Source organism: Rhea americana, unplaced genomic scaffold, assembly GCF_003343005.1.
Source record: "Rhea americana isolate MKP2758 unplaced genomic scaffold, rheAme1 scaffold_529, whole genome shotgun sequence".
In the NCBI taxonomy this organism is placed as follows: domain Eukaryota; kingdom Metazoa; phylum Chordata; class Aves; order Rheiformes; family Rheidae; genus Rhea; species Rhea americana.
In genome coordinates, this window is record NW_028186678.1 from 58,562 (window position 1) to 72,724 (window position 14,163).

Below are 14,163 nucleotides of genomic sequence, written 5' to 3' on the forward strand. Positions count from 1 at the left end.
GTGTGTCGGGGGTGCGTGCATCCCTGTGTGCACACGTGTGTGCTGGGGGCACCTGTGTCCCCGTGTTTACAGGCATGTGCCAGCCCAAGGGGCACATGCATCCCCATTTGCACACGCGTGTGCTGACCCACGGGGGTGCGTGTGTGTGCATTATGCATATCCCTGTTGGTTTCGTGCCCGCGTGCAGCCCGTGGCGGYGAAGCCGCGTGTGGCCGTGCGAAGGGAGGTGCCGTCCCCGCAGCCCRTGAGGGGCCCGTGCCCCGCTCGAGTCTGGGCACGCGGCGCCCTTCCCGGCCCCGACGGCCGCCTCGCCCACGGCCGTCGCCCCGCGCGCTCCCGTCCGCGCCCCGCGTGGGTGCCGCTGGCTCCTCGGCTGGGCAGGGCGGCCGCGATGACGCTTCGCACGGTTGCTGTGCGGGCTGTCGCAGCTGTACGGGCGAAGCGCCGGTGAACGGCGTCAGAAATGAAACAACAACCTCGACTGCACGTGGGGCTGGGCGTTGCGTAGCTCTGTAATCGCTCTGCGGGAGGGCGACATCCAAGARGCAGCGGTGCTGAAACAAACCAAGATGATCACAGGCAACAAATTAAATAAGGGCTTACGGTGTCGGGGTAGCAGAAGATGTGTTGTGGGTAGAGAGATGGCAGATGTCTGCCTAGCTCAGCCAATTGCACTGGAAATACCATGCTCAGTCCTTGGCGATGCRCTAGAGAGAAACTGGAGGGAGTTTAGAAGAGAACAACAACAAAGAAGTGATGAGCTTACGAAGAAAGGGTAAAAGACAAAAGCAAATAAGCCGAGATGCAACAAGTCCACAAATATTTGAAGGATTTAAACTGCAAGAAGGCAATAGTATTTTTTAAGTCATACCTGGAGATTAGACAGAAAAACATGAGATAAAAATTTAGGCAGCCTACCAAGAAACTCTTCCTGATCAGATCTTTAAGCTCAAACCAGGAGGTGGAGAGGTCTCGGGACTGCAGCCCGCGTGTGGGGGATTGAATAAGCAGGGATAGATACCTCCTAGGAGCTGAGCCTTCCACTGGCATGGGCCGGCTGAGCTGACCTCCTCTAACGTCTAAACCTTTCTGATGATAAGTGGTTACGTTAATTTAGAGTCAAAYTGTGGCATTGCTTATTTTCCCAGGTGTGATCTCAGGTTGTATGAAAAGGAAAAAAAAAATAAATGCTTTGATTTCTACCTGTCTTCCCCTCTTGGTCAGCTGGAATACATTTTAAAACATGTTCATCTCAACCTTGAAATCTAACAGATTAAGATGCTTAGGGAACTGATCCAAATTGCTTTAGGCTTAATAATTTTACAGAACAAAATCCTTCCCCACAGAGTAAGAACAAATGGTACTGTGACCTGAAGTACACTTAATTTCCAGGCTATTCCAGGTGGTCCTTTTCCAACTGCTCCGTGCAGTTCAAGCTTTACAGTAGTACTTTTGGCCAATATAAATGCTAAAACTAAATTGTTTCTTGCTTTTTAAATCACATGTTTGGATAAATCTGAGAAGAAACATAGTTTGTTATGCTTTCAGTAAACTGTTAGTAGCAATAGCTAAATTAAGTGGAAATGTTTCATGGCATATTGTTATGAAAAGAGCCCAAATCAGGGGTGAGATAAGTTTTTTGTGACTTTGAAAAGAGACTTGTAAGTGAAATGGGGAACTGTGGCAAAAGATTATCAAGCTCACATTAATGAGATACACCCAAAGGAATGGGGAATATACATCATAATTCTTGTTAAATTTATACCTCTGCCAACACTGGATATTTTACTTTTAACTTCCAGGTAAGTGTGAATAATGTTGGGGAAAAAAGACTACTAAAAGTTTACTTATATTTGTTTAATTCTAGCCAGCATCTCTTAAAAAAAAAAAAAAGCTGTACTACTTATCCAAATAGTATTTTGGATATTAACCTTACTATAATAAGTCAAGGCTCCTCCTTTCAGAACTCATGCCTAATTTGAGTATTTGCCAACGTGAACATTAACCAGAATAGGGCAGGCAAGTGAAGCCTCATTTGTTACATAAACTTATCTGAAAAAAAAAATGGCTCTTGTATATTTGGAACAATAGGATTTTCTCAGGTAAATATGGAATAAGCATGTATTGGTAATGATGAGTAGAAGGAGAGTTGCTTTTTATGCTTCTGCAAGTCTTGTCCCCGTTTCAAATATTTTCTTTGTTCATATTCTAAAATACATATTCCTTGTGGCTCAGACAATAAGGCCATGTTTATCTGGAGTTGTCAATCAGGAGGGAAATGTATTCCTATTACTCAGTAGCAATCCAAGATTCCTATAGTAGATTGAATTCATTGTGCAAGTTGTCAAGCACTTAYGGATGGTTGTCTAGTTTGGTCACCTCAAAACACCCTCCTCATCTTCCTCTTTAACTAGCAAGTGCTTTTGTGGGAATAACAAGGGAGCAAGTTGTTTTCCCTCATGACAACGAGGAAATTCTGAAGGTTATATTGAGGTTTCCAAACACTTTATTAAATGTGTGTAGTCGTTGCCCTGGTGTTCTTTTTAGTGGGGACTGACAGTAGGAATATTGGGGTAGAAATGTGCTGCTTTCTTTCCCAATCCTCTAGCTGTGCTCCTGAAGTTCTCTGTCATGTTATTTGAGAGGATCTCCTGAGACAACAAGCAATTATTGCATCAAAAAAACACAGGTAAAAATGCATTGGTTTTGCTGCAATCCAGCTGGTAGAGGAGTGGCAAGAAAGTCATGAGGAGGCCAAACTGAATGTATTTCAATGCTGCCTGGGATTTCCATATTGTATTTGTTTTCCATTTACTTGCAGTATGTGCATGTGTTCAAAATCCTACCTGAAAAATACATTTTAAAAAAGCTTATTAGAAATGTCCTCATTGTGTTTCACCAACTGTGCAGTTCTAGATCTTTAGTGCAAGGCTTTYAATGAGTAATAAAACAGTTGTCTTGTTCTGATTTAAATGGTAGCTCACTGTGCTAATGACTGAGGAATGCATCAGCATGTTTCTTCATCTCTGCAGCACAGAGTCATAAGCAGCATGAATCCATAAACTGGATTTTGTGCAACATGTGTTTAGACTAATGCTGAATCTTATAAACCAGATGGTATTGAATCAAGTGGTGCACCAGAGCAGGAGCATGGAATATACTTCATTGTAGAGCCAGCTTTTATGGAAGATCCTGATAAAAAGTATATCGGCAAAAGAAAAATAATAGTATAGATCTGTTTGAAGCAGTTCTGCTTGAAATATCTAAAGCAAGTATGATTGTCTTCAATTTCCCCATGAAAACAGATGCATGAGTTCTAGCTGAGAAAGATCCTAGGGTTAGTTTGCAGAATCCATCCATAAGGGCAATCACATTAGAGAAAGAATAGGGTGGGCTCCAATCACTGAGTGCTTTATGAAATTTTTGTAAGAAGTGATATGAAAGGAGTTGAAATTCTCCCTCTAAAGTGTATTGAGAAGGGCATATCCTGGCTGATGTCCGTATCGCACCCTGATGGCCTTCGGGTGCTTGAGGAATAGACAACACAAAATGCAGGTTATCCCACCTTTACAGCTTTCCCTTCTGGCCTCTACTGAATGCAAGCTGGAAGTGCTGCCCTCGATTTTAAGTATGCTAATGATATTTGTGCTAATACAAATCCGTAACATCGACAAGGGAAAGATCATGAGTTCTGTAGCTTCAAGGGACGCAGACAGCACAGGGCCTTGAACTGTTCCTATCAGAGGCGGTCTGGCTTCTGAGACTGGCTAGAACATGCTTCTCCCTTCAGTCCCCCTCGTGAGCAGGATTAGAAGTGACTTTGAATTTTGTGGTATGAAAGATTTGACTTTACAGCACTGAAAAAATGTCCTGAGTGATGGCACAAACATGGGCTAAACAGGCATTCTAGGGTGACAGGCGTCGGAGCTTAGCTAAACTAGGTGCAAATATTACTCTTAGTTGCCAACTGATTGCAGCATCCATCTCACTGGGGTACTTTACTCCTCTTACTCATTTGTTTTATGATATTTGTTAGTGTTAGAAGAGTATGCTRCATTTGGTTGCTTTAATGATTTCCCTTTCAGTGAGCTAGATTGCAAGACTGTGTGTACATTTTTGTGTAGCAATTATCTTCTGTCACTTGATTCTTTGACAGACAGTAAAATTAACATTATTTCCTCCAACTGTGGAAATGCAGAATATGCAGGAGATAYGATGCCTTGGAAATGGACAAACTATGTAATGATTTTATCTTGTGTTCTAGCAGTGGCTGCAGTCCAGCCAAAYATCTATTATGCTGTAACTAGGCTTTGAGAAAGTGGCTTAAAAAGTTTTAATACAGAAGAGAGAAAAGCATCTGGGCTGCATTCCAGAGGACTGTTTTCTTTAACAAAACCTAGTTAGGAGGTTTAAACCTTTGTGGCCGGATGGTCCTGATGACACATCACATAACATGTGAAGGGGATTGGCAAAATTACTGTAATATAAATGTCTCATAAAAATGAAAATGTTTCCTCAATAGACAGGAGACTTAAGAAGAGGCAGCTCTGAAAGTGCTATATTTCTGGTTTACAATCGCTCTTCAATTCTGGTGAGTAGGTGAAGCACTTGGTCTAAGTACTTGGCTGATTTCCTTTCAAGAACCTGTGAACTGCATCCTGAGCTATATGGAAAGAGCAACTCTGCACTGGATTTTCACAGTATGAGATTTAAAACAAAAAGCTAATACCAGACCACAAAGGGTATCCATGGCAAAGCATTATTATTTTTAAATAGTTTTGAAAATATTATTTCTATTTTAAGGGTCAAGAAAATGATCTCTCATAGCTGTAAAGGTGTGATTCAGTGAAGATTCTTTGCAGTGTAGCTTGTATAAATGATACTGATTGATAGCCAGGCTTTTATAAAATAGTATTTTGTCAGTTCAGCACTTTTTAAAGTTTTAATCTTGTATATTATTTTTATGCTTCAGAATCCCTCAAAGCTTAATGAATGCAAAATGCTGTTCAAATAGATGAACTGAATCTTTGCCTTTGTGTAAAATTGTTGTCTACTGAAAACTGCRTTCATATGTTCTTCCTTTGTTTCTTCTTTAGGTTTCTAGCATTGGATCATTCATTGGTCAGATCATACCAGCCATAGACCTGCTGTCATGTCCAAGTTAAAGAGCTCTGAGTCTGTTAGGGTGGTGGTACGATGCCGGCCAATGAACAGCAAAGAGAAGACAGCTTCGTATGAAAAAGTAGTTAACGTGGATGTCAAATTAGGGCAGGTTTCAGTGAAAAATCCRAGAGGAACATCTCATGAGCTGCCTAAAACTTTCACTTTTGATGCTGTGTATGACTGGAATTCCAAACAGGTTGAGCTCTATGATGAGACCTTCAGGCCTCTTGTGGACTCTGTTTTGCAAGGGTTTAATGGGACAATATTTGCATATGGGCAAACTGGGACAGGGAAAACATATACCATGGAGGGAGTGCGTGGTGATCCTGAGAAAAGAGGGGTCATCCCTAACTCATTTGAGCATATTTTCACCCACATCTCTAGATCTCAAAATCAGCAGTACTTAGTTAGAGCTTCTTATTTGGAAATTTACCAAGAAGAAATCAGAGACTTGTTATCAAAGGATCAGTCCAAGAGGCTGGAGTTGAAAGAGAGACCAGACACGGGTGTGTATGTTAAGGACTTGTCTTCCTTTGTTACAAAGAGTGTCAAAGAGATAGAGCATGTCATGAATGTGGGAAACCAAAATCGCTCAGTGGGTGCCACCAATATGAATGAACACAGCTCTCGTTCTCATGCCATTTTTGTGATCACTATTGAATGCAGTGAGTTAGGACTTGATGGAGAGAATCACATCCGTGTCGGAAAACTTAACTTGGTAGACCTCGCAGGCAGCGAGCGCCAAGCAAAGACTGGAGCGCAGGGGGAAAGGTTAAAGGAAGCTACTAAAATCAATCTCTCCCTGTCAGCTTTGGGCAATGTTATATCTGCCTTAGTGGATGGCAAAAGCACACACATTCCATACCGGGACTCAAAACTAACTAGGCTTCTTCAAGACTCTTTAGGTGGCAATGCCAAGACTGTGATGGTGGCCAATATAGGCCCTGCTTCTTACAATGTAGAGGAAACTCTTACAACACTGAGATATGCCAATCGTGCCAAAAACATCAAAAACAAGCCAAGAGTGAACGAGGATCCTAAGGATGCTCTGCTACGAGAATTCCAGGAAGAAATTGCTCGACTAAAAGCACAATTGGAAAAACGGTCTATTGGCAAAAGGAAGAGGAGGGATAGAAGGAGAGATGGTGGGGAAGAAGAGGAGGATACTGAAGAGGGAGAGGATGAAGGGGATGACAAAGATGACTATTGGAGGGAACAACAAGAAAAGTTAGAGATCGAGAAAAAAGCTATTGTTGAGGATCACAGCTTGGTAGCAGAAGAAAAGATGAGACTGCTGAAAGAGAAGGAGAAGAAAATGGAGGACCTGAGGCGAGAGAAGGAAGCAACAGAAATGCTGAGTGCTAAAATCAAGGTAGAATTCTTCCTTGTCATTTTTTGAAGTGAATTTAGGGCTGTGGTGAGAACGGCAGGTTTCCCAGTTTGGAAAGATAACTTATCACTGTTTTGAAATCCTCTTTTGAATCCTCTTTTGAATTACTCTTAGATCAGAAGATATTTTAAAATAACCATTTCTAAACAGAAATTGAAATTATTTTAATTTGCACCATTAATTCCATATTTCAACATTCACAAGTTTCTTCATTTTTTTATGTGCTGTTCTTGTAGTATCTTAAGCAATCAGCAGAATAAAATGTGATGGTAAATCTTTTTACAAGCCATAGCACAAAAATGCTTCATTCTGAAATGAATCATTAAAAAGTTGTTTGTTTTTTTGTTTTTTTTTCCTTTTTACATGAGAGTATGCATTTTAATTCTTCAAATTTGCCACACATTGCAGCAATGTGAATTCTAAGCAAGTTAACTGTTTTATTAACCCCACAGTTTTATAGGAATTCTAAGAAGTAGTAATTCTTGAAGCAGATGACTTAAACAGGATGTTAAGTAAGGGAACTGCCCTCGTAAAGAAGTTGTATACACAAGAGAGAAAAAATGTATTCTGTGGAAAGGATTGATCAGATGATCACTGAAAGAGAAACTTAGGACCTTTTTTTTCCTCCTTCAGGCAATGGAAAGCAAGCTTCTAGTGGGAGGGAAAAATATTGTGGATCACACAAATGAACAGCAGAAAATCCTGGAACAGAAACGTCAGGAAATTGCAGAACAGGTATGAGGAAGAACATTTGTTTTAGCTGCAGAACTTTCATGAAGCGTTATATTAGGAGAAACTAAACAAATTTGCTGAAAATTAATGCTGAAATTGGTTTAATGGCAATCATTAATTTCAAAAGAAAGGGGAAGGTCTTGTGTCCTTTTTGTTGCTATATGAAATAGCAACGTAAAGAAAGTTCATGATAGTTTTCTTCTAGATTTTCACACCAAAGATTTGTGTCCTATCTTGACTGGAAATACCTATAAGTGAAGAAATAATTGCAAGATCCCAGAGAGTGATAGTTTAGCAGTTAGTTTAAGGGAGGGATGTTTGCTGGGGGATAAAAGTTTTTCTGTTACACTTTTTTGTTGATGATTGTTTAATCAAAATGACTAGTATGAATTGATAAATAGAAGAAAGAAAAAGAATCTAAACACAACATTTAATTCCTTTAATTGAAGTCTGAGAACTTATTCACACTATCTGATGACAATTCCAATAGGCCCTTCAGCAAAATAAAGACCAAGAAGAGCACATGCTTCTGGTATTTCTAAGGCAAGAAATAGGAAGAACTAGAAGCTAAAGCAAAAGCCCTGGATCCCAGGGAAGTAAAAACATCTTGAGTGTTGGTTTCATGTATGTCAGGCGTGTAATTGTGGTCTGTAATATAGTATATCACGTCTTCTAGAAACGTCGGGAGCGAGAAATCCAACAACAGATGGAAAGTCGGGATGAGGAAACACTGGAACTGAAGGAGACCTATAGTTCGCTACAGCAAGAGGTGGACATAAAGACCAAAAAACTCAAAAAGGTGAAAAAAAAAAAAATCCACGTGCATTGGGTTAGGAAAAATCAAGGTGTATGTGAAACTGGGAGGAACACTGAGGAGTTATGACTTTGGCTCTTCTTGTTTGTTCCAGTTATTTTCCAAGCTGCAGGCTGTGAAGGCAGAGATCCATGATCTTCAAGAAGAGCACATCAAGGAGCGTCAGGAACTGGAACAGACTCAGAATGAGCTTACCAGGGAACTAAAGCTAAAGTAAGTCCCAACATTTCACTGCATGCCATTAACTCTGACAGAGGTGGTTTCTTTGGATGAGGAGTGAAAGGAGGGACTGCATTCCACATGCTTTTAGAACAAGATTTAAACATGATAAAATGAATATTAAGTCTGTGTGAGAGGAGCAGTGGGGAAGGTCATTCATTCATTTTCTTGTGTATTTCCCGTTTTTTGTGTTTGCCTACAGGCACCTGATTATTGAAAATTTTATTCCCCTGGAAGAAAAGAATAAGATCATGAACAGATCATTCTTTGATGAAGAGGAGGACCAGTGGAAACTGCATCCCATAACTCGTCTGGAGTGAGCATACTTCTAAGTTTTTATTTAGGATGAGATTATAGGTTATGTAAAGCAAGCCCTCAGGATGTCAAGAGTTACCCCAACAGAGGGATTGAATTGGGGTTTTAACTGGCCCCCTGCAAAGTTTTTAACTTTTTACTGTATTATAAAATAAAGATTTTATTCTTCTTAGTAGATCTAGTAAAATATGAATGTAGGGTGAGGAAAATTCTTGGAAGATTAAAATCTTTTTTTCCAGATGACCCCAATATTATATATAATTTAGATATAATACTGCATTAACCATTAAAATAGCATAAGCTTATATCATATTTCTTTCCTATTTTAAACAAGAAGCTCTCAGAAATGATTGTGCAAGAGCTATGGATAGATCTTGACCCTCTACAAAGGGAATTCCCTAGAGCAGATTTAGAAAATTGAATGCAACTGAATGCATCTATGGTCTGCGTAGTAAAAATATGCAGAAATCCTCTCCTTTGTGTGGGCAACAGGTAGCACGGGATAATTATCTTACCTCATTGTCTCTAACTGTAGAATATAATGTGGAAGACTGTTGCTAGAAATGCAGCCTTGGTAGTTTCTGCCCACTTGGGATATATTTCCATATGGGATTTACAGTATATGAGCTCATATACCCAAAGAGGAGCCTTTTGTTTTGGTGTGTAATACAGTCAGTATCCATGTTTCTCCAGTAACCAGCAGATGATGAAAAGACCAATATCCGCTGTAGGATACAAGAGGCCATTGAGCCAGCATGCCAGGACATCCATGATGATTCGTCCAGAAGCCCGGTACAGGGTAAGCTCAGATGTGGTTACAACCTTCATGTGTTCATACTTCTGACTGCAGGGGCGGGGTGGGGGGCTGTGAATTTCTGAGGATTGTTAGTTTTTCTATGGGATGTAAATTTTTACAGTGTCCTGCATCTATTTGTAAAGTTCTTTAGAATAAGCCTATGGAGGGAAAGAATTAATTTGCATGAAAATATGTAGACTTTGATTCTGCTGCTGCTTTCTCAGGCAGAAAACATTGTATTACTGGAGCTTGACATGCCCAGCCGAACAACTAGAGACTATGAGGGTCCAGCCATTGCTCCCAAAGTTCAGGCTGCTCTAGAAGCTGCTCTGCAGGATGAAGATGAGATACAGGTAGACGCTTCAACGTTTGAGAGCACTTCAAATAAAAAATCAAAATCCAGGTGAGTTCAATTTTTAGTAAGCAGACTAGCTAACAGTAGAGGTACAAATACAGTTGCTATCTGTCTACACTTGTAACTAAAGTTAAGGCTGAATTGGCTGTGAAGCAGAGATAGAGAAAGGGGAACATAGGACAGAAGAGAAAGCTGAGACTGATTAGAGAATAAATCGAGTAGAAAATTGTCAGCTTTGGGGAGATTAATTTTGATGAGTAACAGGTGACATTGTTGGGATTTTTTGTTTATTTTTTCATTTTTACTTCTTCAGGCCTAAAACTGGAAGGAAATCAGGGGCATCCTCTTCAGCAGGCACCCATAGTTCTCAGCTTTATCCACAGTCACGAGGGCTGGTTCCAAAGTAAAACCAGCAATTTCTCTCCAGGGTGTGAACAGCCTTTGCCTTCTGAGAGCAGAGACAAGTAAAAACCTGCACAGAGAACTCCCAGCCAAACTCCAAACCCTTTCCCCTGGAGATGGCCTCTTTGCTGTTTAACTGACTTGTGCCAGTCCAGGTGCATTGAGACACAAGAAGATACGTGTTTGCCATTCAGCATTTGGCCTCTGTGGGAAACAGATTTTAGTTAGGAAATCAGAAATGCATGAGGTACGTTAAAGTGTATTAGAAGCAGTGGGAAGCATGGGGATCACCTCACAGCATCACCGTCCCTCCTTCTGCACTAGTCCTTTTGCTGCACTGGGCTTTTGTTTTTGCTGTTGGGCAATAAGAAGATAGAGTTGAAAGTCATCTCAGCAGAACCACCACTACAGAACTTCATAGTGAGAACCAAATGAGGTTAAAAAACGGAGGGTATATCCAAACTTGACTAGGTGTTTAGTTTTTTTCTCTTCCTGCTTAAAAGACTGGCATCATCATTTGGGGTTAATAAATTGGTCTGAACAGTCAGGATGGCAGCTGTCATGATGTACTCACAGCTAGATAGCTGTGCCTCCCTTTAGAAATGTAGAAAAAAGGGTCTTGGAAGCATCTTTGTGCTCTCTGGAAAAGAAGCAATAGAAACTGAAATCCTTCACTTGTTTACAGGCATATGTTAAGAGCTCCTCCAAACTGACCTCATATAGACCTTACCCCTATCAGTAGGAACCACCTTGTCAACAAATATATCTGCATACCAGTGCCAGCTCCATAGCAATCTTCCTCTCTCTCGSCTCCATTTTTACCCCTGGCATTTTAAACCAATATCCATACTGACTCTGAACTGTGGGGTGATGGATGACCATATTCTCAAATCTCCCGCTGTTCGTATGAAATGTAGCATTGGCTTGGAGCTTTCTTCCTAGCAGGCTCATAGGGCTGAGCTCTCCCTTTTAGGCTGRGTAGAGAGCAGAGCTCCATAATGTGAAGCTATCTTTAAGTGCACTGTTCTTGTAAGTATGGTCCCTCCTCTTGATGTCTAAGGAGGTTCAGTATTTGATACCTTCTATGTCTTTCCTGTTCCACRTTAGAACTTTTCCCTTTCCACCTCCCAGACCACTCAGGGCCTGGTGGGAGTGAAAGCCCCATGTAACTGAGTCTGAGTGATGGAATCTGGTATTAATTCCAGGGGTTGTACTTTGAAACAAGGGAGGAAGAACTCCTGCTTTTGATGGTCTCTTTCTAAAGCTGCCCTATGACTAAAGCAGGCTGCTGTAATGCTGCAGGCTTGTGTGGCAGAGTAGAGGGAAGTGGAACTGCCCTGTTGAAGACAGAGTAAGCTGTTTCTGTCTAGTGTCTCACAGCTCGGTTGTAACTTTTAGTTCATTGTATATTGAGACTTGGGATGTTACTTTTTCTGGTTGCTGTTGGCTGTCATCCTATGAATGTTTTTACCTGTTTCCTCTTCCTCACTGATGACTTCCTCCAGACTGACATGTGTGAGTGTATGAGGACTTGCCTGGTTTTAGAAATGCTCTGATGTATGGACTCTACCTTGTGTGCTCGTTAAGTATCCGCTGAGTGACTTCGTCCAGGCTGGAGAACTCCATTGTATCTGACCCCCATGAGCAGAAGGAACTGAACACTCAGCACAGAGCTCACCTGCATCTTGCGGGCATGATGCCTCGGTGAGCCAGCTGCCCAGGTGGGCCCAGGTTAAATTCTGACTCAGCTGCTTTGATTCATGGAGTACTTTTCTGGATCACAAAATTAATATATATATATTTTAGTTTTGGTGGAGCAAAGAGGGGTTTGCCAGTAGTTGAAAGAGTAGCCATCTGACAAATTTCTTTCAACCTGAAAATGGAAACATRGCCTAATCTTTCTTTCTATAAACCACTGTTTATGTACAAAGAGTCTTTTAATTGGCTCTTGTTGCATAACATAGTGTCATCTTCTTTCCGTTTCCCTGCTTTTTCCCTCTAGCACATAATCTTCTGTACTTCAGTGTTTAAAAGATAATTGTACGGCTTAAGCACTCAGAAAAATTGAAATGAAACAACGGGATTCTACAAGCTGAAATAGCAACACAATACATATACACATATATGTACATATCTATGTACACATATGTTTCTATATGAATATGCATGCACAGACACAACTGTGTTTGCACATGTGTGCACTTCTTCAGTCACTGCTATTCCATAGGGAATTCTTTATTAAACTCAAAAGCTGAAAACTCCCCTTGTGGCAGGATTGGTACAGTGGAAATCACAGTGCAAACCCAAACTGTTCTTGTTGTAGTGTTAATAAGCTAGCTGGTTAATATGTCAGAAAGACTCTGCTTTTAATTTTGTAGAAATTCATTAGCAAGGTGAAAGAAATTCATTAGGATGGAAAAAGAATAAAATTGAATATTTAGTCACTGTATTTATATCGGAGCTGTGGATAGAGATGTGGTTAGTGTATTCATGGGCAATCTCAGATTGTTACAGAAGCTTTTAGATTCTCATTTTGTTTGACTTACCCATGAATAGATACTCAGTGGCACTGATATTAAGATAAAACATAYAGTCATGGCCCTACAAAACATACTGAGTTCTGGCTTGAAGTTTTTAAAAAATGATTCTGCCAAGCTTGCRTCTCTCTGGATGTTATCTGAACCATCTGGGCTTCCTGCAGGTTAACAGCCAAAGACAGGAAATCCAGCAGACTCCTGGAAGAGGCCCTTGGACAGTGTGCACAATCATAGTCTCTTCACAGGAATGTTAAATATCCTTCTCATCTTTGCTCTGGTCTGTATAATGGGATCTAACTTTTTTTWAAAGTTACATGCAGTAAAAGCAGGTCTTTGGCTCTGGGAGCAAGCACCACGTGAAAAAATGAAGCATATGAATTAAAGCACTTTCTTAAAATCCTTAATATAGGTCTGATTGCCTTTTAAAAAATATTTGCATGCTGCTTGAATCTTCAAAAACACATACGTCTGTCCTAGCATTTTGGACTACATCGATGCATTATACAGATCAGGCTTCTGTTAAAGAGTTTTTTTTTTTTTTCCTTTTGATGTAGTAAGTCTGCCTTCACTGAACATAGAGTGTTTGCCAACTTTCAGACATCTCTAAAATGGATCTGTCCTCTCTTCTCATCTGTTTACCATGCACCAGGGTTTAAAAAGGAGCAGTGTGACTCTTGTAGGTCTGTTTCTGCTGTGTTGAAACACAAATCGGAAGATCATAACCTGCAACAGCTGTAATTAGATGCTGAGATGGGAGTGAATGAGAATACTCATCCTGTTTGCTCTGCACTGTGGAGTGGTGGGCTTAACTCTCTATGGTCTGGGCGCTTATTACCTTCTTCAGTTCCCTCTTTTTGAAATGAAGTGCCCGAGGGTCTCCTCGTGGGCACAGCTGTCTTTATGAGAACTCACAGCCCCTCAGAGGTACACTGATCTTGATTCTCTCTTAGGTGATCTGTAGACGAAGAACCTGTCAATAGTTCTGTCCATAGGTTTTACAGCTTGTATTTATTTGTATCATCTCTTTTGTCTAGGAATGTAAAAGTGATCCTAAAATACCATGTGTAATAAAGATTTATTGCATCTATCAAAACATGCCCTTTTGTTATTTTTTTGTAAGTAATCACTGGGTTCATTCGCTTATGTTTTACAAAATCCTCTGTGTGTTTCCTCCAAAATAATCTCTGAGAAGACTACGTTATGGCAAGACTGTAAAGGCAAGAGCCCCTGGTGCCTCTCGCTGGAGGGAGGCGAGAACGGTGGGGATACAGGATGCCCAGACGATGCCTAACTGCAAGCAGGGTACTGGGACCACCGGAGAGCTGCACCGGGGACACCTCCCCCCCCCCGCAGATAACGAACTGCCTCAGGAAACAGCAGCCAGAGGCCCCGGGGAGCAGCAGGAAGCCGCGGGGCAGAGCATCCACTGGGCACGGCGGG

General features: G+C 41.0%; 1 protein-coding gene across 2 annotated transcripts; it reads left to right on the plus strand.

Moving 5' to 3' along the window:
- The first annotated feature begins 1,895 nt into the window (after positions 1–1,895).
- On the plus strand, positions 1,896–13,816 carry KIF3B (kinesin family member 3B). 2 transcript variants are annotated; one of them, XM_085318250.1, is made up of 9 exons: positions 1,896–2,689; positions 5,097–6,535; positions 7,187–7,288; positions 7,962–8,084; positions 8,194–8,312; positions 8,521–8,634; positions 9,327–9,432; positions 9,654–9,832; positions 10,098–13,816. In XM_085318250.1, the coding sequence occupies exons 2-9, from the start codon at positions 5,153–5,155 to the stop codon at positions 10,189–10,191; spliced, it is 2,220 nt and encodes a 739-aa protein (XP_085174376.1). In that variant the 5' UTR covers positions 1,896–2,689; positions 5,097–5,152; the 3' UTR covers positions 10,192–13,816. The 2 variants fall into 2 exon arrangements, with proteins under 2 accessions (XP_085174376.1, XP_085174378.1); XM_085318252.1 differs by lacking the exon at positions 1,896–2,689 and adding an exon at positions 4,574–4,591.
- The last annotated feature ends 347 nt before the right edge of the window (positions 13,817–14,163 follow it).